Source organism: Equus asinus, chromosome 10 (genome assembly GCF_041296235.1).
Source record: "Equus asinus isolate D_3611 breed Donkey chromosome 10, EquAss-T2T_v2, whole genome shotgun sequence".
NCBI classification, from domain to species: domain Eukaryota; kingdom Metazoa; phylum Chordata; class Mammalia; order Perissodactyla; family Equidae; genus Equus; species Equus asinus.
The window spans coordinates 53,581,974-53,607,006 of NC_091799.1; the positions used below are offsets into that span (position 1 = coordinate 53,581,974).

The 25,033-nt window shown below is 57.8% G+C and overlaps 2 protein-coding genes across 7 annotated transcripts; one reads left to right on the forward strand and one right to left on the reverse strand.

Moving 5' to 3' along the window:
• Positions 1-1,747: 1,747 nt before the first annotated feature.
• Positions 1,748-11,150, reverse strand: ANO8 (anoctamin 8). 6 transcript variants are annotated; one of them, XM_070519371.1, is made up of 19 exons: positions 10,895-11,150; positions 10,018-10,128; positions 9,775-9,907; positions 9,454-9,592; positions 9,277-9,373; positions 8,514-8,630; positions 8,276-8,403; positions 8,017-8,178; positions 7,548-7,700; positions 7,318-7,444; positions 7,156-7,211; positions 6,995-7,069; positions 6,665-6,796; positions 5,457-6,260; positions 5,045-5,236; positions 4,796-4,927; positions 4,607-4,717; positions 3,102-3,762; positions 1,748-2,254 (listed from the first exon to the last, which is right to left on the reverse strand). In XM_070519371.1, the coding sequence occupies exons 1-19, from the start codon at positions 10,998-11,000 to the stop codon at positions 1,893-1,895; spliced, it is 3,798 nt and encodes a 1,265-aa protein (XP_070375472.1). In that variant the 5' UTR covers positions 11,001-11,150; the 3' UTR covers positions 1,748-1,892. The 6 variants fall into 6 exon arrangements, with proteins under 6 accessions (XP_070375472.1, XP_070375473.1, XP_070375471.1 ...); XM_070519372.1 differs by having other exon boundaries at positions 4,796-4,924; positions 8,514-8,633; XM_070519370.1 differs by having other exon boundaries at positions 8,514-8,633.
• Positions 11,151-12,834: 1,684 nt separating this feature from the next.
• GTPBP3 (GTP binding protein 3, mitochondrial) lies at positions 12,835-17,497 on the forward strand. The gene is made up of 9 exons (XM_014865929.3): positions 12,835-13,017; positions 13,352-13,605; positions 13,719-13,805; positions 13,886-14,088; positions 14,269-14,341; positions 14,433-14,576; positions 14,748-14,913; positions 15,538-15,816; positions 15,999-17,497. Exons 1-9 carry the CDS (start codon positions 12,965-12,967, stop codon positions 16,222-16,224), a joined length of 1,485 nt encoding a protein of 494 aa, XP_014721415.1. The 5' UTR covers positions 12,835-12,964; the 3' UTR covers positions 16,225-17,497.
• The last annotated feature ends 7,536 nt before the right edge of the window (positions 17,498-25,033 follow it).

The window sequence follows — 25,033 nt, forward strand, 5'->3', positions numbered from 1 at the left end:
ACTCACAGGCCACCAGCTGGGCTGGGTTTGGGGCTGAGCTTGGGGACGTAGGGGGCTTTTGGGCTCCGGGCAGAAGGTTAGAGGCCCTGACCAGTGAGCTCGGGGCCGGGGAGAATACCGCTTCTCCCCCACCCCCGCCAGCCCAGCTGGGCCACGGTGTGGAGGCTGAGTGCTGGGCGTGGGGGCTGGGGAGGGCTTGAGCAGTGGGGCTAGGGGAGGTGCCAGGCCGCAGAGGGGTGCCCGCCCTGGATTATCACTGTGGAGTGTCCAGCCTGAATCAGGCTGCTTGGGCCTGGGCTGCCCAGCACCTCCCAGGGTGGAAGCTTCCAGTTGGCTGTCCAGCTGTGCCATGGGGCCAAGAGGCTTCGCCTCCCAGCTCTGAGCAGTACCTCCACCTGTGTTCACTCCCTGTGTCACAAGGCAGATGCTTGGGAAATGCAAGCTGGACCGTGGTCGTGCCAGGGTGGGCTGAGTCCCCAGATGCTCTCAGACCGACGTGGAGTCCCCAGCCCCAGAGATCAGTCTGACCTGGGCAGGTGCGTGGTATCGCCATGTGTTAGTGACTGAGAAGATGGAGGCACTTCAGAGGCCATGGGGCAAAGCACGAGCAGGCTGTGCCCTGTCTTTCCTCAAGGCTTACCCAGGCCTCCCCAGCCCCAGCTCCCCCTTGGAGGGACTGGGTTCCATCTCCCGCCAATGCTGTCCGCGGTGGGGGCGGTGGTCCTGTGGCCGTGGCCTGCCCAGGCCTCCCTATGGTCTCCCCAGAGCAGGCCCCTCAGCCTGCCTCCACCAACCCCGCCTGCTTTTGGGGTCCCCCTCCTCTCCTCACCTGCACACCAAACTCTGCCTTCCCACACCTCTGTGCCTTTGCACAGGCTGCTCTTCTACCACCAGTGAGCCCCGGCTTCTCTCACAGCCCCCCAAAGTGCCCTTTCCTCACACTGGCTCCCCTTGGGTTCCCCCAGTGCTGAGGCGGGGCCCACTGGGCTCTGAGCCTTTGGATATGGACCTGCTCGAAGGTGGGAGAGGCCACCTCCACCCCTGATCACACAGTGAAGAGTCCCAGTGACTCGGTCTGACAGCTGTCCCACAGTGGGGCATCCCAGCCACTCCCCCATGCCACCCCTGAATGCACATCCCTTCAACATGGAGACAAGGGCACCAGATGCCTTCTGATCCTCACACCCGAGTTCTTCCCGTGGCCCCAGCTCCTCAGATGATGGCCCAGGAAGTGGGTGTGCCAGAAAGTGTGGCGGAGAGGACTGCGCGACCCCAGCCCCGGCAGGGCCAAGACGCAGGCCCAGTGCCCAAACTGCTGAGTCCTTCCAGCACTTGGAGATTCCTTCCTTTGTCTGGGAGCCTGAAGCCAGGGCCTGAGGCTCTGCAGCTCTTCCCAGGGGCCCTGGGCCTGGAGTCGGCCCCCAAATCTGGGTCATCTCAGAGGCAGCAGTCTGGAGTTTTCCATTTGTGGCCTGGAGACCCACTTCTTAGTGGGAGGGGCCCCTATCCTGGGCCTACCAGGCCCCAAAAGAGCCTGTGCCAACCTGGTCACTGGGCCCCTGGAATCCCTTCCACTGCTCTGTCCTTAGGCACTGTTGAAATAGACTTTATTGCATTTCTGCCGTTTTACAAAAATATGACAAAATAAATTAAAAACAAATAAATAATCGCCTATTCTGTGTGTTTCCTGTTGGTTTTGGGGGTTGCCTTTTGTGTCCCCCATCCTGGTCGAAAGGAAAACGGCAGATCGGGGGCCACGGCCCCGGCCCTGCCTCGGGAGGGCGGCCGATCCCGGGGCCGATCCCGGGGCCGTGGCCGAAGCGCGGTGGCCGGCGGCGTCGCCCCGTCGGGGGCTGCTATTGCATACAGAAGAGAAGGCCGGGCGGGCCCAGCTAGTGCCAGCCGCCGGGCCAGCACACGGCCTGGGGACTGGGGCTGGGGCTGGGCGAGGGCGCCGCGGGCTCGGGGGACTCGAGGGGCTCGGGGGGTGGTGGCGGGAGGCTGTAGAAGCTAGCGCCCCCCGGCAGGGGCTGGAGGCCGGGCGCGGGCCCGGCGAGGGCACAGGGCGGGCAGTCGGCGGCGGCGGCGGTGGGGGCCTGGCGGGGGGCGGCGCTCTCGCCCCCGCAGCCCCACGGCCCATCCCACTGCCAGCAGCCGGCGGGCGGCGTCGGGGGCCGGGGCAGCGGCGTTGGCGGCGGCGGCGGCGCGGGGCTCCGGCTGCGGCGGGTGCGCGGGGCGGGGGCCAGCGCTGTCCCTGCGGAGGCGAGAGGGGCCGTTCCGGGGGTGCCGCCCCCGCCGCCGGGCCCGCTGGGGACCCTGCCCGCGCTCCCTCCCGGGCTTCCAGGCACATGGAGGGCCTTATTGCTTCTGATCAGTGACAAGGGGTGGGCATCTTTGGGTGCATCCCCTGCCTCTGGGCACTGGGCCCCTCCCCTTCGTGAGGAGAGGACAGTCTGAGGAAGTCCCTCTGACTTCTGATCTATGTCCCTGCTGCTGCAGCTGCCACCTCTTGGGCTTCCTGGGGATGGGCTGCTCGACCCCTGGCTGGGCTTGGGAGGGGCAAGGTGGCAGGTGTGGGGGCCCGCGAGTCTGCTCCACACAAATGTGGTTGCAGCCTGTGGCTGGGCAGCTCAAGCTCCAGGCCGGGGAGGCAGCCGCAGCCCCTGCCTCCAAGGAAGGCCTCCTCGAACAGCTGGGCCACGGGGTGGAGACTTGCATAGAGGCCTGGGGTACAGTCCCCCAGAGTGAGCTGAGTGTGGGGTCTTGTGGGGGCAGGAGAGGCTGGGCCAGGTGGGGAAGGGGCCTCCTGCATCTCTCCTGGTACCAGAGCATGGCGGGTTGGGTGCCCTGGAACAGGGGGCTTTGGAATCACTCCCTGGGGGTGAGGAGGGTCAGGCACGGGGCTCCAGGCTCTCCAGGGTCCTGGAGAGACTGGCAGGCTTTGACCAAGAGGCTCCGTGTACCATGTGCCCGGGTCCCCAGCTGGTACCAGAGACCGGACCTCCTCTGCCTCCTTCAACCCCTCTCCCCTGGCCCGGCCACCCCACCCCTAGTGCCAAAGCCCAGCCCGGAGTCCCCACCCCCGAGTTAAAGCTTGTGACCTGAGCCTTCCTCTTCAGGCCGGGGGGCGTCTGGCTCCTCAGCCGCAGCCTCGTCCGCCGGCCCACTCCGCTGGGCCCGGCCACTGCCACCTCCAGGGGTCCCATCCAGCCGCGCCTGCCCGCCTGCCCCGTTGGACCCGGCCTCAGCCCGGGCCCCACCGAAGGGGAAGAGCTTGCCAGCGTGGAAGGCCTTAGGTGGCGAGTGACTGCGCTCAGGGTCCCGCCGGGTCTCAGGCGACTTGAGGAACTTGAAGCTGAGGAAGGCGGGCAGGCGGGTGTCACTGCCTGTGGGCGACTGGGCGGGGGGCGGCCGGGCAGTGGGGCCGGCCCCAGCCAGCGAGGCCGTGGCCCCTGACGACAGGAACTTGCCCTGCAGCGGGATGATCTGCTTCAGCTTCATGACGTTGTTGGGTGCCAGCAGGGACCCCGGGCGCTTGGGCCGCTCTGGCCCGTGGCCGCCCGTCCCGCTGCCCTTGGCCTTGGCTGAGGCCTTCTCAGGGGCGGTGGGGTCCAGCCCGGAGCCCTCGGCCCGCGCCTCCTCCCGGCCACTGGCATCGCGTTCCCGCCGGGTGTGATGCTCTGCGTGGCGCTGGCGCTCCTCCTCCTCCCGCCGCCGCCGCTGCTGCTGCTGGTAGCGGTGCTGGGCCTGGCGCTCGTGTCTCTGTGGACACAATGGAGACGTTACGGGGGACTGGGAGGAGGGGCCCAGGCCCACGTGGGTGTTCTATGTGGTGGGGAGCTCTAAATGCTTATTAGGTGCCAGCTGCACTACCAGACCCACACTGGGTCTACGCAGAAGTGGGGAGAGGGCTAAATGCTTATTTGGTGCTAACTGCATCCCTAGACCCACAGCAGTACTGAGAATTGAGATTGGGACGTTTACTGGCCACCACCTCTGTCCCCAGCAGTGTGCCAGACAGTGTGCCAGGAGAGGGCAAACAAATATTGGGCCTCAGTGGTCCTCTGCTTTCTGCAGAACCTGCGAGAGACAGAGCCGTGACTGGCGCAGAACAGAGTCCACACTGGCCAGTCCCACAGCCAGTAGCCACACGTGGCTTTGTCAGTATCAATTCAAATAATTCAAATAAAAATTCTGTTTCTCAGCTGCACCAGTGCTTGTTGGCCACCTGTAGTGAGAGGCTACACGGACAGCGTGGATACAGAACATTCGGTCATCGCGGAGAGCTCCACCGGTCGGCGCCGGTGAGCTCCTTGGCCCACTCTGCAGCTTTCTGAGGAACTCAGCAGAGGCTGGGCTTCTAGGAAGCATGCTGTGTCCCTGGCCCTGAAGGAGACACTGCCGGGAGAGCTGGCGGATGACTGAATGTTGACGAGTGCCAGCCTGGTGCTGGATGCCACCAGGATTCTGGAAGGGACTGGCCTGTTGGGAGCACTAATTATTACCCCGGGCTCTGTGCATCTGCCCTCCTTTGAGGGCTTGGCCGCCAGCCTGGCGACGTGGAGAAGCCCCACTGAGCAACGGAGCCCGGCCCCAGCCTGCGTACCTTGAAGGCCTCCCGACGCTGGTACTCGAGCTTGGCCATCTCCTCGGCCACCCAGCCGGGGATGTCGGGGATGGCCACGTGGATGAGGTACTTGAGGAGCAGAGCGAAGTGCTGAGGCAACAGAGGAGAAGGCTGCAGGCTCTGGGATGCCTGCCCGCTGCCCAGCCCCTGCCCCGCCGCCAGCCCCACCTCTAGCACCACCACGGACACGATGGCCGCCTCAGGGCTGAGCCAGGGGAAGAGGCGCTGCAGCTGCCCGCACTGGCCGATGAGATAGCAGTTGACCACGATTGCCAGGACGCCCATGGCCTCCATCACCTTCTGCGGGGGACACGGGGCTCAGGCGGGCTCCAGCTGCTCTCGGGGGCCTCCTGCTCCTCCCTGGTGCACCCCATCTCCCTCTGGGCCTTGGCTCAGAGCCCTCGGCCCTCCGCACACCTGCCACTGGCCGATGCTCTCCACCCGCTGCCCGAAGGGCCGCTGCAGCCCCGTGCACAGCTTGAGCGCGTCGCTGCGGATCTCGATGAGGTTGTTGACCAGAGCGCACAGCGCAGCCAGCGGGAAGGCAGACGAGAACAGCACAACGTAGCCAAACTGCACAAACATCTCCTGGTAGTCCTGGAACGTGTCCTGCAGGCGGGCACCCCTCAGACCAGGACATCTCCTCCCTGAGACCCCCACCTTCTCTTCAAGCCCACCTCCCCAGATTATCCTGCAGGACCCAGAGCCTCCTCATCCGGGAGGTTCCCAACCGCATCATGAGCCCATTATCGCCCCTAGCACCCTCCACCCTCAGACTGTGTGCCTGGCCTCTGAGGGCCCTGCGCCCATCCTCAGACGCTCTCCTTACCTCGTACTTCTTCATACAGCTCTCGAGCTCGGCCTGGGTGAGTTGAGGTGAGTATTCCTCCTCGGGTGGGTCGATCCAAGATGCCCGATTCTGCCGCCGCTGCCTCCGGGCTGAGTCACCTGATCCTGGCTCCGGGTCTGCACCCCCGTCTGGCCCTTGGTCACGGCCCTCGCCCCCAGCCCGGCGGAGCAGGATGGCTGGGGGCTCCCGCTCAGGGCTGCCAGGAGCCGCCTCGGCCTCATCATCCTCCTCAGCCAGTGTGAACACACCGGGCTCCAGCCCCTTCTCCACCATCGTGGGGCTCCCCTCCTCCAGGAGGGCCTCTGGGCTTGGGCCAGGCCGGTGCCGCCCAGCCCCCCGTTCAGCAAAGCTGACCTTCTTCAGCCGGAGCCCACAGTCCAGGAGGCTGCCCTCCTCACCCTCCTCTTCCTCCTCCTCCTCGTCGTCGTCTTCCTCCTCCTCCTCCTCCTCCTTGTCCCCCCTCAGCCCGTCCCCCACCTCCCCACCTTCCCCTGCTGGCCGCTGCTCCACCGTAGCCTCCTCTTCCTCCTCGGGGGCCCCACAGCCTCTACCGAGACACCTGCGTCCCATGCCACTGCTGCTGCCACCCCCCTCTTCGGCCTGGGGTTCAAGGCGGCGGGGCGCAGGGCGCCGGAGGCTCAGCAGGCCAAGCAGGGCTCGGGCCAACTCCCAGGCTGCCCTCAGGCCGAGCTCGCCGCGGCCCAGCCGCCGGTACAGGTGTGGCTGCAGGACCTCGCGCACATTCTGGAGGAACTGGCGGGTGATCAGCAGAGTGGCCAGCATCTAGGGGTGGAGAGAGGCCACATGGGGGGCAGGCAGGGCTCTGGGCACCCACCCTCCCAGAGCATGTTTCCAGACACTTGCCCTGAACCCAATTCCTGTTTCTGCTTCTTTAGATGTCCCTGGACATGGAGGCCCGTGCCTCAGCATGTCACTCTCACCTGCCACAGAACCACCGCCTGGGCGCCCCTGTGCCTCTCCACCCACCCAGGCTCCAGGCCTCCCTACTTACAGCGCTGCCTGGAGGCTCAGCTGGGGCCTGGGGCCTTAACGGGTCCCTGCCACCTGCACTCTTGTCAGCACAGCCCCAGCCCCTCGGAGCATGCCCCCTCGGCTTGGGGTGAGGCCCCAGCACAGCCCCGCTGCCCACCCCGGCGAGGCCTGGTGGGCTCGCCATCTGCCCGTACTTTGGCCCGGGCCATGAGCAGGAGGCCCCGGAGGGAGAGGAGGAGCAGGCGGAACCGCAGGGCCACGAGCGGGACCAGCACCGCCTGAAGCTGCCGCTCGAGGCTCTGGGACAGGGACAGGACGAGCAGGAGCTGTGGAGGGACCGACGGACAGGTGGACGACAGATAGGGAGGTGACAGGCAGAGAGAGGACGCACGGACGGACAGACGGACAGAGAGGAGAGAAGGATGGAGGAGGGGGGGGAGGGGCTGGAGAGCCCATGGACCCCTTTGGCCAGGTCCGGCCTGCGCTGGCCGCCATGGGGGTGCTGCCTGGGGTGGGGGCCTCACCTCTTTCAGGCGCTCCATGTCCTTGAGGTAGAAGCCGATGTAGAATAGGCTCAGGTAGGAGTTGACGAACTGGAACTGCAGCGGCAGGGAGGCGGGCGGTCACTGTCACCCCGGCCCCAGGAGCCCACGCAGCCCCTGCCCGCCTGCTGGCCGCCACTCACCAGGACGACCTTGATGATGAGGTGCTTCTCATAGGCGCTCTCCAGCCGGTAATTCTCTGGAGGCCAAGGGGGCGAGTGAGGGCGTGACCCACATCCCCGCGGGCAGTAGGCACCTCCCCCGGTGCAGGGTGGCGGGCAGCGGGCCCTCCCCTCCGGGCATACCCATGTCGTTCAGCCAGACGGCGAGCTTCTTGTAACCCTCAGCGCTGGCGCTGACCAGCAGGGCCAGCACGACCTTGGGCAGGAAGCGGGCGAGGCGGGGCAGCCCCCGCACACTCAGCACCAGCTCCTGCGGGGCAGGGGTTCGTGGTCACCCGGCAGCAGGGCTCCGCTCGGTGCCGACCTGGGCAGGTGGTCACCAGGTCGGGGCCAGGGCGGGGGCCAGTGGTCACCTGCAGCTCGAAGCAGCCGAGCATGAGCAGGAACACGCAGGCCAGGCAGGTGAGGCACAAGGGGAGGCTCACGAGCAGCTGGAAGAGCAGCCGCTTCCAGGGTGGGTAGTAGAACTCCTCCGCCCGCGTCACGGGGCTGATGCGGCGCACGCCCTGGCGGAAGGCGCCCGGGCCCAGCGTGAGGCCCCAGGGGCTGCCCTGCGCCGCGCAACCTTCCCAACCCTCCGCCCAGATTTCTCCGCCAGCCTTTGCTCTCTCAGCGCCCCGCCTAGGGCACCCTTCCCAGTCCCTCGAATCCAGGGTCCCACCCTCCCCCTCCAGCATGCAGGCCCCCACCTGGCATACCCTTTTGACGCTGCAGCCCTATTTCACGCCTCCCCGTCTGGGCTCCTGCAGTGCCCCTGGCCCAGTGTGTTTTCTGCTTTACCCCATTTTCGGAGTCCTTGGATTCAGGCCCCTCCCGACTGACCCTGAACTGGGGTCGTGGCTCCTCCACAGCTTCCCCGGGTGAGTCCAGCGTCCCCCACTTGTAGGCCAGCTCCGCCCCCCTCCGTTTCCACTCCTCTAAGAACAGCGTTGACCAGACCACGTTGAAGAGGGCAAAGACCACACAGGAGACATCCCGGCTTGTCTGGAGATGGCAGAGGGGGGCGGACCTGTTGGCCAGGCTGGCCCAGGGAGGAGGGTGTCTCGGGCACCGCAACCCCTGCCCGGCCCACGCCCAGCACCTGATCGGCTTCTGTGAATGTATACAGGACAGAGCCAAAAACAGCCGGGTACACCATCGCCGATGTATAGAAGCCCAGCCAGGCGAAGTACATGGCAATCTTCACGCCAAAGTAGTCGCAGATCTCGTCTGCCAGGGGGACAGAGGGTCCCGGTGAGCCCTCCCTGCTTCCTGGGACTCCAGCCCCCTGCACCCCCCTCACCACCATCCCCCCCACCCCCGCCCGGCCAGGGCCGCACCTAGAGGCTGGTTTTCACACACAGCTTGCACCCATGACTTCATGAGGCGGTTCAGGATGCGCTGCTCATGGACTGGGAACACCTGCTGGATGATCCCGCGGGCTGCCAGCTCAGGGACTGCTGGGCAATAAGAATGGGTGACCCCTGGCCTCTGCCTGTACCTAGCCTGCCCAGCCCGCCTTGGCTGAAACCCAAGTCACAGCTCGTCACCTGCTCTTAAACCCACAGAGGGTCTCCCAGGGGAGGAGTTCTGGGTAGATGGAATATCTGGTTCTTCAGAATTTGGGAGGTGCAGGGGCAGGCAGGGAAGGGTGCAGGAAACCTGGGGGGGCGGGGTTCCCTGTGGTGAACCATGTTTTTAAACAAAGCCACTTGGCTTCAGTGTATTGCTCCAAATCCTTAGGAATGGTGCAAAGTTGGTGTCAGAAGGTGAGCTTGTCGCGGCTGATTTCCTGGAGGAGAAACTGAGGCCCAGGGCCGCACCACACAGTACATGGAGTGCTGTCGATGGTCCTGCCCCTGCTTTATCCTAGACCCAGAAAAGGGTTTCTCGTGGACCTGCCTCCCAGGGGATAAGCCCCACCCCTTCGCTAAGGCCACACCCCTTCAGTTTATTGATTAACCTATCTCCAGGCCCCGCCCAACTCTTCACTAGCCTGATAGGTTGGACTTAGACCCTGCCTTCATGCCTTGATAGGCTGTCCTGAGAGCCCCACCCAACTCCCCACATGTGATTGGGGGGGGTTGGCCCCGCCTCACTCACTGATTGGCTGGTCCTCCAGAAAGCGCACATTGTGCAGAGCCTCGCCCTGCTTGGCTCGCAAGTTCTGCAGCCAGAAGCGGATGATGCTCTGGCGCTCCTGCAGGGGACAGGGCATGAGCACAGGGAGCCGCAGCCCACGTGCTAGGGATGCGCGCTGGGGGCCGGAGGCTGCCACACCTGGGAGGTGAAGAAGCGCATCTCACTCTCCACATTCTCGTAGATGAAGTCCTCCTCGCAAGAGAAGCTGCGGGTGCCCCCACCAAACTCGGCCTTCACTGCCTTGCGCAGACCCAGCTCGTCGGCCCCTCGGAGTAGGCTGCAGGAAGGGCAGGGGAGGTGGATCAGTGGGGAGACCCTGGCTCACTATCCTGGAGCTAGGGATAGTGCACCTGGCAGCCGCCTGGGACAAATGCAGGGCGGCCTGACCTTGCAATTAGAGCTCGTAAGGGCGAGGAGCTGGGTGACAGGGTAAGCAAGAAGCCAGGGACAGGGACTCGCCTCTCATACGTGGCGGTGACGAAGAAGGCATAGGCACGCGTGTGGCGGTGGTGGCGGACTTGCACGATGAGCTCGGGGATGCCCACACGGATGTGGTTCAGCAGCCACAGCAGTGTGTGGTCATCAGTTGTGTCTGCCAAGGGCACAGGGACTGATGGCTCTTGCCACAAGTGGTCTGAGGCCTCCTACAGACTCCCACTCTGGGGAGCCCAGTCTGGGCCCTGGGCAGATGGGCACGGGTACCTGGGAAGGTCATCAATACATCGCAGTTCTCCGTCGGCACCGTCTTCATCCACGCTTTGTGGGACACCAGGTATCGACCCGCCTGCAAGAGCCGCTTCCCAAAAAGCTTATCTGGGGGGCAGGCGAGACAGGCCGGGGTCAGGCCACTTGTGGACTCGGACTCCTACCTCCAGTGTGGATCTTTCCAGCCCTCGTCCCTGCTCATACACTCGCCAGGGCTCCTCGGCACTCAGCCTGGCATTCAAGGCGCTGCTAGCTCTGGCTTGGCTTGCTTCCTTCTCTCCATGTCCTTGCACCAGCCAGGCCCTCCCCAGGAATGCCCTTCCCCCAGGTTCTCCCTTACAAATCTTACTCATTCTTGAGGCCCAGCTCCGCCTCCAAAACCACAATCGATGGGGCGCTCACTAACAGCCCTGAGTTCTTCACCACATTATGTCAGCACGTCCTCACAGCTGGGTGTGGTTCTCACCCCATTTCGCAGGTGAGGAAACTGAGGCCCAGAGCGTGTAAGTCACACGCCCAAGGTCACAGAGCCGAGCTGAGATTCGAACCCAGGACCTATGATTCTATATCCTCTGCGGAGAGGCTCTCTCAAGCGCATTCCCGCCCGGCCGAGATCTGGTAGCCCAGGGGGTGACCGGACTCAGCCTCCGGCCAGGGCTCTCGAAGGGGCGTGTCCGTGTCTCTGCGCCGGGACCCCCGCCCGCTGCACGGGCTCCGCCGCGCCCGCCCGGCCGCAGCCGCAGTGCCGGGAGGAGCCGGCCCCTGGAGTGGACTCCAAGCCTGGGACAGCTGACCCCAATCCCCCTCCCCGTCTGGCCGCCGCGCGCACCCCAGGCACCTGCAACCCTGTGCGATGCGGCCGCCGCACACATACCCAGAACTCCGGACGCCGGGGTTGCGGGCTCGCCCTCCGGCGGGGGCCTCTTGCCGCGCTCGCCCTCCACGGACGTGCCCCCGGCGCCTGAGGTGGCTTCGGCCATGGTGAGGGCAGATCAGGTCAGGGGCTGCGGGCGGCCCGGGCGCCGGGGGGCCGCGGGCTCATGGGGCCGGCGCAGCCGAGGAGCGCGCCGGAGGAGGAGACAAAGGCCGCGCCCGCCCGCCCGCGCCGGCCGCCGTCCCCGCGTGCCCGAGCGCTGCTTCTCGTCCCCGCCCGCGCCAAACCTCGAGTCTCCTCCTCGGCCCCGTGCGCGTCGCTTTTGGGTTCTCGACTCCGCCCGTGTCGTTTTGTGGGTTTCGTTCTCGCCCGCCAACCTTGCTCTCTGGTGCTCGTCCCCGCCCGCACCGAAGGTGCATTCTCCTCCTTGTCCCCGCCCGCGCGGTATTCTGGGTCTCGTCCCCGCCCGCCCCGGGCCTGGATTCTCAGCCTTAGTTTCCCCATCTACAAAGGTGCGGTGTGGAATCGGAGATGGGCGTGATTTCACTTGGGCAGGACGTGGGAGAGGGCGGGCCTGGCCGGGCGAGATTCCGGGGAGCAATAACTTCAACCACCACAGCAGGGATGCGCAGAAATAACCATAGCAGGTCCTGCCTCAGGACCTTAGCGTATGCAGTTCCGCTGCCTAGGACACTCTTCACGCCTCTTCGTCCAGTTAACCCCCGCACTCTTCAGGGTGTACCTCAGAGAGGACCCGGTAGACTTGCCAAGTTTAGCAAGTAAAAATACAGCTCTCCCAGTTAAGGGTGAATTTCAGATAAACGAATAAATTTTTATTTATTATTAAAATTTTATTGAGATACCTCTCAAATAATACACGGGACATAGTTATACTAAAACGTTATCCGTTGTTTATCTGAAATTCACATTTAACTAGGCGTTCAGTATTTTGTCTGGCACCCGGACCCTTGACCATCCTCAGTAGCCTCCTCCCTTAGACTGGGAGTCCAGCGAGGGAGGCGCACACAGTAGGCATTTGATGTATACCTGTGACAGCTCCAACAGCTCGGAGACGGCGAACGTCATCGTCCCTTTTACTGATGAAAAAATTGAGCAGGGCGGGCATAGAGGGATTAAAACTCTAGTCTGTCCGACCGATTTTTCCCAAAGTGCAGGTGCGCCGCCCGCCCGCTCCGTCCAAGAGCCAGAGAATCGGCCGTGCGAAAGCGCCCCCGGAGACCCGCCCAGCCGGTGCCTGGAATTCCACCCTCAGCGCGTTTTTCCGCGCCCCTGCGCTGTCCTGGCTTAACCCGAAAGTCATCTCCGAGGCTGCCCTGCCTGGTTTTCGGGAAGCCAGACACAGAGCGGACACTCAGCTCTGCACGAACAGGCCTGCGCCATGGAAGCCCAGAAGAGACAGAGGGCTGTGCGGGAGTTCCAGGAAGCCTTCCTGGTGGAGGGGACCTTGGAGCTAGACCCTGAGGATGAATTTGTCAAGTCAAGGGTATCCGAGGCCAAGGGAGAGGCCGGAGGGAAAGGTGGGGAGTGGCGAGAAGCTGGAGAGTTCCGGGAAAACGAGTAGAAATCCCAGAAGTTTGGACAAGATTTTTCCAGGGCCAGTGCGTGGGTTCCCCAGAACCCAGCCCTCCCGGCCCCTGAGACGCTCTTGTGTCGCCTAAGGCTACGGAGTGGCCAGATGGAAATAACGGGACTCGAACCCGTATCTTGTTGTAATTCCCACGGCCTTGAGGCAAGCCCTGTCCTTCCACCCGTCATTTCCGGTGTCTCGGATTTCCCCGCCGCTCTAGGATCCTAAAAACTCGGTCTAATGTTGCCGGGGGAGCGCCATTTCGCTGCACCCCGCCGCGTGCAGCCCCCTGTTTCTTTTCCTGCACCAGCCAATAGAAACGAAGATCATCGGTGGGTGGGCGGTACGTCTCCTAAGGGGCCCAATGGTAGTCGAGAATCACTGAGTGCTTTACCAGTCACGCCGCAGGGTGGGCGGGGCCTCCTGCCCGGCCTTGAAGCTTCCCAGGCAGGGCGGTCCGGCGGGTCGCTGGTTGTGAATCCATGTGGCGGGGACTGTGGACCCTGGTAACCTGGGCGGCACATGGGCCTCGCAGGTGAGGCGACCCGGGGAAAGGGGTGTGAGGGCGTGGGGCGCTGCTTGGGCCCCAAACTCTCCCTGGGACCTGGGGGCCCATTTCCCTGCGGCCGAACCGCCTTTCGTTTTCTTCCAAGTCCCAATCTGTCCATCCCCGTGCCACAGAGCCCACATCTGGGTCAACTTCTGCTCTCAGAGACCTCAATCTGGGCACCCTCCCGCCTCAGCCCCTCCAATCTGTCCCTGCCCCAGCCGCAGTGCCTCCACTTGGGGCATCTCCCGACCGGCGAGCCCTCGATCCACCTGCTCCTGCCGCAGATCATCCCAGATGCATTGACTCTCCTCCTCTCCAGTCCCAGATCGTGCATGCGCCAGGCAAGCGGCGCCCCGGCCCCCGGCTCCGGGGCCACCATCTTCGCGCTGAGCTCCGGCCAAGGCCGCTGTGGCATCGCAGTGATTCGGACCAGCGGCCCCGCCAGCGGCCACGCCCTCCGGAGCCTCACGGCGCCCCGGGACGTACCCCCGCCCCGCAGCGCCTGCCTGCGGCTGCTCAGCGACCCCCGCACTGGGGAGCCGTTGGACCGCGCGCTGGTGCTCTGGTTTCCAGGTGAGGGACTCCAGATCTCGAACCTACTGTAGCCCCCATGACCCAGTTTACCCACTCCAGGCGTTTGCCCAGGCTGTATCCTCCTCCTGAGTCCCCTCTCCTCGCCTCACGAGGTCCCCAGAGTTTCACGGGTGAGGACTGCGCAGAGTTCCACGTGCATGGAGGCCCGGCCGTGGTGAGTGGTGTCCTGCAGGCCCTGGGTGAGTATGCAGCCTTGGGTGCTATCTGCCAGCGGCCTGCGTGAGGGCAAGGGAGCTCAGTACCCGCGACCTTCCCTCAGGCAGTGTGCCAGGGCTGCGGCCGGCCGAGGCAGGCGAGTTCACCAGGCGGGCGTTCGCCCACGGGAAGCTGAGTCTGACCGAGGTGGAAGGGCTGGCGGATCTGATCCATGCGGAAACCGAGGCTCAGCGGCGGCAAGCCCTGAGGCAGCTGGACGGGGAGCTGGGCCACCTCTGCCGCAGCTGGGCCGAGACCCTCACTAAGGCAAGTCCTCTATTTGCCGGTTCTTTGCCTCAGAGCCCCCCGCCCCCTTCCATCCCCTGCGTGGGAGCCTGTTGTCTGTAAGCCGCCAATCTGGCCCGTTAGGTTGGGCTGGATCGGGGCAAATTGGCGGGTCGGGTGTGGGTTCCTGGGTGATCACACTACCTACTTCCCGTCCCCCAGGCTCTGGCCCATGTGGAGGCCTATATCGACTTTGGTGAGGATGACAATCTGGAGGAGGGAGTCCTGGAGCGAGGTGGGTCTGCCTGGGGTGCGGGGTTGGGACACCTGGCATCTCAGCCCCCAGAAGCCCCCTCACTCCCTCCCTCTGCTTCCTTCACCCACAGCTGACAGCGAAGTGCGGGAGCTGGAGGTGGCACTGGGCGCACACCTTCGAGATGCCAGGCGCGGACAGAGGCTCCGCTCAGGGGCGCACGTAGTGGTTGCGGGACCCCCCAACGCCGGCAAGAGCAGCCTGGTGAACTTACTCAGTGCGTGGGAGGTGGGCAGGGGCGGGGCCAGGAGCTGGGGAGCTGTCGTTCCGGTGTAAGGAAGGGGCCAGGGAGGACGCAAGCTCAGTCTGGCGCTGGGCGGGGGAGGGAGAGCTTGAGGGAGGGGCTGTCTCACTCCTGCACCCTCATTCTCTGACCCTCTCCCCCCAGGCCGGAAACCTGTTTCCATTGTGTCCCCTGAGCCAGGGACCACCCGCGACGTGCTGGAGACCCCTGTGGACCTGGCCGGGTTCCCAGCACTGCTGAGCGACACGGCGGGCTTGCGGGAGGGCGTGGGGCCCGTGGAGCAGGAGGGTGTGCGGCGCGCCCGTGAGAGGTGGGCGGGCAGGTGGAAAACGGGGCCTTTCCTCTGTTGTTTTCCTCTGTTGCATTTATTTTTCTTTCTTCCTGAATCAGAAAAGGCTGCTAAGCTCCCTTAACCATGGGGACTCCGTGATTTGGGGAGGGCAGCCCTTGGAGTTCGGCCTCTGCCTCGCCCCTCGCTCTCCGCCCCGCCCCTCGCTCTCCATCCCGCCCCCCCGAGTCTGCCCCGCCCCTTGCTCTCCACCCCGCCCCCCGAGTCTGCCTCGCCCCTCGCTCTCCTCCCCGCCCCTCGCTCTCCGCCCCGCCCCAGGTCTGCCCTGCCCCTTGCTCTCCACCCCGCCCCCCGAGACTGCCCCGCCACCGGGTCTGCCCCGCCCCTTGCTCTCCACCCCGCCCCCCGAGTCTGCCCCGCCCCTCGCTCTCCGCCCCGCCCCCCGAGTCTGCCCCGCCCCTCGCTCTCCGCCCTGCCCCTTGCTCTCCGCCCCACCCCAGGTCTGCCCCGCCCCTTGCTCTCCGCCCCGCCCCCGGGTCTGCCCCGTCCCTCGCTCTCCGCCCCGCCCGATGCCCTCAATTGCTCACCTCCCCGGGCTCTGCTCAGTGGGTTCTCCCGCTCACCTGGTTCTCCCTTCCTTCCCAGACTGGAGCAGGCGGACCTCATTCTGGCTGTGCTGGACGCCTCTGACTTGGCCTCTCCGTCCAGCTGCAACTTCCTGGACACGGTTGTCACCCCTGCGGGAGCCCAGAGCCCCAACGGGAGCAGCCAGCGCCTCCTGCTGGTCCTGAACAAGTCAGACCTGCTGCTCCCGAGGGGCCCAGAGCCCAGTCCTGACGTGCCCCCTCACTTGCTGCTGTCCTGCCTGACCGGGGAGGGGCTGGACGGCCTCTTGGAGGCGCTGAGGAAGGAGCTGGCTGAAGTGTGAGCCCCCCTCTCGCCCGTCCCACAGCCTCCCTTCACCCAGGTTCAAGTGGGGGCTGAGCCCCTGGCTTTGGGCGCATGACTGCCCCGCAGGCTCAGTTTATATCTGCAAAATGGGTACGGATCACCTCCCTTCGAATAGTAGTTGTGAAGTTGGAAAAAGACGGTCTTTTTCCTTCCAGATGCGGGGACCCGGCCACAGGCCCACCGCTGCTGACGCGCGCAAGGCACCAGCATCACCTCCAGAGCTGCCTGGACGCCCTCGGCCTCTACAAGCAGGCGAAAGACCTGGCTCTGGCGGCCGAGGCGCTGCGGGTCGCCCGGGGGCACCTGACTCGTCTCACCGGTGGAGGGGGCACCGAGGAGATCCTGGACCTCATCTTCCGGGACTTCTGCGTGGGAAAATAAGGGGATTGGCGAAGCTCGGACCCAGGCTGGGTGGACGCCCGGAAGCTATGAGACATCTGAGAACAGCTTAGGCCAAGTGGACTCTCATCCCCTGGGGGAAGAACTTGACCCCAAACGGTGAAGCCCCTGTTGTTGGCCAGATGCGGCTGGGGGCGACTTGTTGGGCGCGCAGGTCCAGGAGTAGGACTGAAGGAAGTCTCTCTGGGCACCTGATGCTGGGGAAGTAGGAGTAGAGAGTTGGGACGAAGCTCGGAGGGTCTCAGGGTTTTTGTTTCATGACTTTAAATTTTGCAAGTACCCAAGGAATGTGAAAAACTCAGGTGATCTGGAAATGTTTAAACCTCCCCTGGGTTTGACCTTCCCTGGGGTCATGGCTTAACTTGTGTCCTTCCAGAACTTTCTCTGTGTGTTTGTATTCTTGTGGCTGCACCTGTAAAATATGTTTTGTCTTGCATTTTATACATAAATTGTGTTTTATTTTTTATTATATTGAGGTCAGAATGGTTTATAGCATTGTTTATGTTTTAGTTGTACATTATTATTTGTCAGTCACCATATATATGTGTCCCTTTAACCCTTATGCCTACCTCCCAACCCCCTTCCCCTCTGGTAACCACTGATCTCTTTCTGTTAGTTTTATCTTCCACATATGAATGAAATCATACAGTGTTTGTCTTGCTTTGTTTGGCTTATTTTGCTTAACATAATACCCTCGAGGTCCATCTATGTTGTTGCACATAGGACAATTTTGTCCTTTTTTCTTGCTGAGTAGTATTCCGTTGTATGAATATCCCACATCTTTATCCATTCATCTGTCGATGGGCACTTGGGTTGCTTCCAAGTGTCGGCTATTGTGAACAGTGCTGCCGTGAACATGGGGTGGCGGAGATCTTTCTGCATTAGTGTTTGCATATTCTTTGGATAAATACCCAGTAGTGGGATAGTCATATGGTATTTCTATTTTTAATGTTTTGAGGAATCTCCATACTGTTTTCCATAGTGGCTGCACGTGTTTGCATTCCCACCAGCGCTGTGAGAGGGTTCCCTTTTCTCCACACCCTCTGCAACATTTGTTGTTTTTTGTCTTGCTGATTATAGCCATTCTGATGGGTGTAAGGTGATGTCTTAGTATACTTTTGATTTGCATTTCCCGATGATTAGCGATGTTGAACATCTTTTCATGTGCCTGTTGGCCATCTATATATCTTTGGAAAAATGTCTGTTCATATCCTCTGCCTAGTTTTTGATTAAGTTGTTTGGTTTTTGTTGTTGAGCTGTGTGAGTTCTTTATATATTCTGGAGATTAACCCCTTGTCCGATATATGATTTACTCTCCCAGTTGGTGGGTTGTCTTTCTTTTTGATCTTGATTTCCTTCGCCTTTCAGAAGCCCTTTAGTCTCACGAAGTCCCACCTGTTTATTTTTTCTTTGGTTTCCCTTGTCCGAGTAGACATGATATTTGAAAAGATCCTTCTAAGACGAACGTCAAAGAGTGTACTGCCTGTATTTCCTTCTAGGAGTTTTATGGTTTCACGTCTTACCTTCAAGTCTTTGATCCATTTTGAGTCTATTTTTGTGTTTGGTGAAAGATAATGGTCTACTTTCATTCTTTTGCCTGTGGCTGTCCAGTTTTCCCAGCACCATTTATTTGAGACTTTCTTTTCTCCATTGTATGTTCTCAGCTGCTTTGTCGAAGATTAGCTCTCCACAGATGTGTGGTTTTATTTCTGGGCTTTCAGTTCTGTTCCATTGATATGTGCCCCTATTTTTGTGGCAGTACCATACTGTTTTGATCACTGTAGCTTTGTAGTATGTTTTGAAGTCAGGGATTGTGCTGGCTCCAGCTTCGTTCTTTTTTCTCAGGATTGCTTTAGCAATTTGGGGACTTTTCTTGCCCCATATGAATTGTAGGATTCTTTGTTCTATTTCCTTGAAGAATGTCATTGAGATTCTGATAGGGATTTCGTTGAATCTGTAGATTGCTTTAGGTAGTATGGACATTTTAACTATGTTTATACTTCCAACAATGTGCATGGCATATCTTTCCATTTCTTTACGTCATCATCAATTTCTTTCAATAGTGTCTTATAGTTTTCAGTGTATAGATATTTCACCTCCTTGGTTACATTTATTCCTAGATATTTTATTCTTTTTGTCACGATTGTAAATGAGATTGTATTCTTGAGTTCTCTTTCTGCTAGTTTGTTGTTAGAGTATAGAAATGCAACTGATTTTTTTTTTTAAGGATTGGCACCTGGGCTAACAACTGATGCCAATCTTTTTTTTTTTTTTTCTGCTTTATCTCCCCAAACCCCGCCGTACACAGTTGTATATCTTAGTTGCACATCCTTCTAGTTGTGGGATGTGGGACGCCGCCTCAACGTAGCCTGACGAGCGGAGCCATGTCCGCGCCTAGAATCCGAACCCTGGGCCGCCACAGCGGAGCGTGTGAACTTAACCACTCGGCCATGGAGCCGGCCCCGCAACTGATTTTTGTATGTTGATTTCGTACCCTGCAACTTTACTGTAGTTGTTGATTATTTCTAATAGTTTTCCAATGGATTCTTGAGGGTTTTTGATATATAAGATCATGTCATCTGAAAACAGTAAGAGTTTCACTTCTTCACTCCCTATTTGGATTTCTTTTATTCCTTTTTCTTACCTAGTTGCTCTGGCCAAAACCTCCAATACTGCGTTGAACAGAAGTGGTGAGAGTGGGCACCCTTGTCTTGTTTCTGTTCTCAGAGGGATGGCGTTCAGTTTTTCCCCATTGAGAATGATATTGGCTGTGGGTTTGTCGTATATGGCCTTTATTATGTTGAGGTGATTTCCTTCTATCCCCATTTTACTGAAAGTTTTTATCATAAGTGGATGTTGGATCTTGTCGAATGCTTTCTCTGCATCTATTGAGATGATCATGTGGTTTTTGTTTCTCATTTTGTTAATGTAGTGAATCACGTTAATTGACTTGCAGATGTTGAGCCATCCCTGTGTCCCTGGTATGAATCCCACTTGATCGTGGTGTGTAATCTTTTTAATGTATTGCTGTATTCGGGTTGCCACTATTTTGTTGAGGGTTTTTGCGTCTATGTTCATCAGCGATATTGGCCTGTAGTTTTCCTTCTTTGTGTTGTCCTTGTCTGGCTTTGGGATCATGGTGATGTTGGTCTCATAGAATGTGTTAGGTAGTGTTCCATCTTCTTCAACTTTTTGGAATAGTTTGAGGAGGATAGGTACTAAATCTTCATTGAATCTTTGGTAGAATTCTCCAGAGAAGCCATCTGGTGCTGGACTTTTGTTCTGGGAGGTTTTGATGACTGTTTCAATCTCTTTACTTGTGATTGGTCTGTTCAGATTCTCTATTTCTTCTTGATTCAGTTTTGGGAGGTTGTGTGAATCTAAGAATTTATCCATTTCTTCTAGATTGTCCAATTTTTGGCATATAGTTTTTCATAGTATTCTCTTATAATCCTTTGGATTTCTGTGGTATCCATGGTAATTTCTCCTCTTTCATTTTAAATTTTATTTATTTGAGTCTTCTCTCTTTTTTTCATAGTAAGTCTGGCTAAGGGTTTGTCAATTTTGTTTATCTTCTCAAAGAACCAGCTCTTAGTTGTTTTTTTTTAGGACAATTAGCCCTGAGCTAACATCTGCTGCCAATCCTCCTCTTTTTGCTGAGGAAGACTGGCCCTGAGCTAACCTCCACGCCCATCTTCCTCTACTTTATATGTGGGACGCCTACCACAGCATGGCGTGCCAAGTGGTGCCATGTCCGCACCCGAGATCCAAACCAGCGAACCCTGGGCCGCCGAAGCAGAACGTGCACACTTAACTGCTGCGCCCCTAGGCTGGCCCAACCAGCTCTTAGTTTCGTTGATCCTGTCTGTTGTTTTTTCAGTCTCTATTTCATTCATTTCTGCTCTAATTTTTATTATTTACCTCCTTCTGTTGACTTTGGGCTTTGTTTGTTCTTCTTTTTCTATTAGTGCTGTTAGGTGTTGTTCAAGATTACTTATTTGAGGGGCCGGCCCCGTGGCCAAGTGGTCAAGTTCGCACGCTCCACTTCAGTAGCCCAGGGTTTTGCTGGTTCAGATCCTGGGTGTGGACATGGCACAGCTCATCAGGCCATGCTGAGGTGGCGTCCCACAACCATAGACACTCACAACTAGAATATGCAACTATGTATTGGGGGTCTTTGGGGAGAAGAAGAAGAAGGAAAAAAAGAGAATTAAAAAAAAGATTGCTTATTTGAGACTTTCCTTGTTTGTTGAGCTGTGCCCATATTGCTATGAATTTCCCTCTTAGAACCACTTTTGCTGCATCCCATAAGAGTTGGTCTGTTGTGTTTTCATTTTCATTTGTCTCCAGGTATTTTTTGATTCTCCTTTGATTTCCACATTGATCCCATGGTTGTTCAGTAGCATGTTGTTTAGTCTCCACATATTTCTGACTTTCCCAGCTTTTTTCTTGTAGTTGGTTTCTAGTTTTGTAGCATTATGGTTGGAAAAGAGCTTGAAACAGTTTCAATCTTCTTAAATTAATTGGGGTTTGCCTTGTTTCCCAACATGTGGTCTATCTTTGAGAATGTTCCACGTGCACTTGAGAGGAATGTGTGTTCTGCTGATTTTGGATGGAGTGTTCTATATACGTCTATTAGTCCATCTGCTCTAGTTTCTCATTTAGCTCCACTATTTCCTTGTTGACTTTCTTTCTGGATGATCTGTCTGTCGATGTAAGTGGGGTGTTAAGGTCCCCTACTATTATTGTGTTGCTGTTAATATCTCCTTTTAGTTTTGTTAATAGTTGCTTTATATATTTGGGTGCTCCTGTGTTGGGTGGATATATAAGTTTTATGTTCCCTTGATGGAGTGTCCCTTTTTTTTTTTTTTAAGATTTTATTTTTCCTTTTTCTCCCCAAAGCCCCCCTGTACATAGTTGTATATATATTTTTTCAGTTGTGGCATGTGGGATGCCGCCTCAGTGTGGCTTGATGAGCAGTGCCATGTCTGTGCCCAGGATCCAAACCAGGGGACCCTGGGCCACCGAAGTGGAATGTGTGCACTTAACTGCTGCGCCACCAGGCCGGCCCCTCTGATAGTCTCTTATCTCCTTAGTCTAAGCAGGTTCCATCCCTTTCCTCTTCCCCATCTGAGTTATTGTTGCCACATCTTATTCTGTTTTGTGTTGTGAGTTTGTGGTTAAAATGAAGTAATTAGGGGCTGGCCTGGTGCAATGGTTAAATATGCATGTTCCACTTCAGTGGCCTGGGGTTTGCCGGTTGGGATCCCAGGTACAGATGTGGCACCACTTGGCACACCATGCTGTGGCAGGCGTCCCACATATAAAGTAGAGGAAGATGGGCATGGACGTTAGCTCAGGGCCAGTCTTCCTCAGCAAAAAGAGGAGGATTGGCAGCAGTTAGCTCAGGGCTAATCTTCCTCAAAAAAACAAAAATGAAGTGATTATATTTATTCTTGATATTTTCCTTCCCTTTATCTTTAATATCATAATTGTTTGCTAACCTGTTCTTATAGAGAGATACAATTTTCTGATTTTGCCTATTTATCTCCTTGCTCGAGGCTTTATAAAGCCTTTCTTTTTTTTCAGATATTAGGGCCTTCTTGATCATTTTTTGTAGGAGGGTCCTGTGGCAATGAACTCCCTCAGCTTTTGTTTACCTTGGAAAGTTTTTATTTCTCCATCATATCTGGAGGATGTTTTCACTGGATAGAGTATTCTTGGCTGAAAGTTTTTGTCTTTCAGAATTTTGAATATATGATTCCATTCTCTCCTAGCCTGTAAAGTTTCTGCAGAGAAATCCACTGAAAGTCTGATAGAGGTTACTTTGTAGGTTATTTTCTTCTACCTTGCGACCCTTAATATTTTTTCTTTGTTATTGACTTTTGCCAGTTTTGCTAATATATGCCTTGGAGAAAGTCTTTTTTGTTTTTGTTTTTAAAGATTGTCACCTGAGCTAACAACTGTTGCCAATCTTTTTTTTTTTTTTCTGCTTTTTCTCCCCAAATCCCCCTGGTACATAGTTGTATATCTTAGTTGCAGGTCCTTCTAGTTGTGGCATGTGGGACGCTACCTCAACATGGCCTGATGAGCGGTGCCATGTCCGCGCCCAGGATCTGAACCAGCAAAACCCTGGGCTGCCGTAGCAGAGCGCACAAACTTAACCACTCGGCCACAGGGCTGGTCCCCTGGAGGAGGTCTTTTTACATTGATGTAATTAGGAATTCTGTAAGCTTTTTTACTTGTAATTCCAGCTCCTTTCCCCCTTTGGGAAGTTCTCTACTATTATTTTTTTGAACAATCTCTCTGCTCCTTTCTCCTCTTCTCTCTCTTGAATACCTATAGTCCTTATGTTGCATTTCCTAATTGAGTCAGATATTTCTTGGAGAATTTCCTCACTGTGTTTTAGTCTGAATTCTCTCTCCTCCTCCATCTGAAGCATTGCCATATTCCTATCCTCTAAATTGCTAATTCCGTCCTCCATAATATCAGCTCTATTATTTAAGAACTCCAAACTTTTCTTAATGTCATTCATTGTTTTTCATCTCCAACATTTCTGATTGGTTTTTCTTTATAGTTTGAATCTCTTTTGTGACGAATTCCCTGTGTTCATTAGTTTTATTCCTGATTTCACTGAACTGCCTGAGTTCTCTTGTAACTCATTGAGTTATTTTCTGGTAGCTATTTTGAATTCTCTGTCATTTAAGTCATAAGTTTCTATGTCTTCAGGATTGATTTCTGGGTGTTTGTGTTCTTCTTTCTGGTCTGGAGTGTTAACACACTTCTTTATACTGTTTGATGGGGTGGGTTGTGCCATCGCGTGGTGATAGTATCTGGTCGCAGATTCCACCTGCCGCCACTGGAGGGCTGGCAGGAGCTGTGCATTCTGAGCCCACTGTGATCCCTGGCAGCTATGCCTGTCTGAGCCTGGGTCAGTCCTTGGGCCCACAGTGGCACTGTGGACTCTCCCACCGGATGGGAGAGTGAGCACACAGGAGCTCGGGGCGGCTGTCACCTGCTCCCACAGTCCTGCTGAGATGCACTCCTACTTTCAGGGCCGCAGTGGTGGTGTGGGCGCTCCAGACACGAGAGCAGTCACACGCATGCACAGGGCTGCTGGGGGGCCAGAGAGTTCACCCAGCTTTGCCACCTCCCCGGGGCAGTGCATCCCCCTTCAGGTGTGTATCTGCGCGCGTCTCACAGGCGTCCTGTTGTGCTGTGCGGGTGTCCTCCACAGATCAGTGAATGTCCATTTAGTTGTGGTTCCAAGGATGAGAGACAAAGGGAATAGCTCACTCTACCATGTTGCTGACGTCACCCTCCAATTGTGTGTTTATTACTCTACAAATTGTCATTCCTTTTTTAACCTTGAAACTCTGCCTCTTGTATCTCAACAGTGACTCACAAACTCCCAGGGCCCTACTTTCTCTCCCAGCTTAGTCACTCCCTCACTCATTCACTCAGTGAATGTCTGTCGCACACCTTCCGGCATGGTGCACATCAGGCACAATGCTGTGGGTGTTTGTTACAGTTTTACAGACGAGGAAAGAAGCTCAGAGAAGCGCTTAGTTGCTGGAGGCACCACCTTTGGAATTTGCACATGGGTCTGTTCGGCTCCGATTTGAGTGCGCTGTGGGCCTGCTGTGCAGTGCTGGGAACATGGGGGAACAAGCAGGCATCGCCCCTGTCCTTGTTCAAGGAGAGACACAGCTCCTGACACTGAGGTCTGATGGTGCTGTGCCAGTTTACAGTGAGGAGACCTGACCTGGTCAGGGCCTGGAGGGCAGCCTGCCCTGCAGAGGTGGCCTTTGTGCTGGTATCTGAATGGTGAGAAGAAAGAAACCAGGTGGAGGAGGCTGGTGAGAGCATCCCATGCATAAGACACAGCACCTGCAAAGGCCCTGAGGTGGGAGCATCCTGTGTGTTCAAGGAATGTGAGGTGGCCCGCGCGGCTAGAGCAGAGAGAGTGAGGGGTGGAGGAGGGAGATGACGTGGAGGAGGAGAGGAAGGGCCTGAGCCAGGCTTGATTGGGAGACTTCTGGGGCCTGACATGATGGTGATGAACCAGCAGAGGGCGCCGTGTTCTCCCACAGGAGGTGCCAGCATCCTCGGGTGGCGCCCCGCTGCCCTGGGGTCCCAGGGATCCCAGCTTCCACTCCCTAGTGGCATGTGAAGGTTAGCTCCCCTTGCCAAAGCCGGAAACTGAGTCTCCATTAGGGTCCAGATCTTTTCCAGAGTCAGGAAAAGATCTCCACCTCCAGGGGTTCAAGGTACGAGCTCTCAGGTGACAGGTGACAGGTGAGCAGTGTCTGGGAGGTGGCTGCGTCCCCCGACCCTGTTTCTTCACCAACTTCATTGCAACTTGTCACTGTTCATTGATTTGTTTGCTTGTTCAACAGCTGAGGTCACCCCCAAACGGGGGACTCCTGGAGGGAAGGGCCACCCCATGAGCCGAGTCCAGGGCTGTCACCATTACTCCACTTTGTAGGAGAACAAACTGATGCCCAGAGAAGAAGAGCAATGACGGGGGTCTAGCGGGGGTGTGGGTCCTGGTGTCCTCTCTGGGCGGTCCAAGGGCTCCCAGGAGGGATAAGCGCCATCTGGGTGCAGAGGAAGATGCTCTTTGGGCAGGATGCTGGGCCCTGCCCAGCTCCCCCGGGCCCTGGCACCTGGCTGGACTGAGGTCCTTGGCCACAGTCCCTTTTTTTCCAAGAAGGGTGAAGTGGTTTGTGGGAAGCAGCCATGGGGGTTATTTATAGAGGTGACAGGAAATCCCCAAAGAGCCAGGACC

Excerpts from the sequence above, each read along its gene's own strand:
- GTPBP3 (XM_014865929.3), top strand. The coding sequence starts at position 12,965 with ATGTGGCGGGGACTGTGGACCCTGGTAACCTGGGCGGCACATGGGCCT. Across the intron at positions 13,606-13,718 it reads GCTGGTGCTCTGGTTTCCAG|GTCCCCAGAGTTTCACGGGT; the intron begins GTGAGGGACTCC and ends TCGCCTCACGAG. Across the intron at positions 14,914-15,537 it reads GTGCGGCGCGCCCGTGAGAG|ACTGGAGCAGGCGGACCTCA; the intron begins GTGGGCGGGCAG and ends CTTCCTTCCCAG.
- ANO8 (XM_070519370.1), bottom strand. The coding sequence starts at position 11,000 with ATGGCCGAAGCCACCTCAGGCGCCGGGGGCACGTCCGTGGAGGGCGAG. Across the intron at positions 9,374-9,453 it reads TGCGCTTCTTCACCTCCCAG|GAGCGCCAGAGCATCATCCG; the intron begins GTGTGGCAGCCT and ends TGTCCCCTGCAG. Across the intron at positions 2,255-3,101 it reads GCCTGAAGAGGAAGGCTCAG|GGACAGCGCTGGCCCCCGCC; the intron begins GTCACAAGCTTT and ends TCGCCTCCGCAG.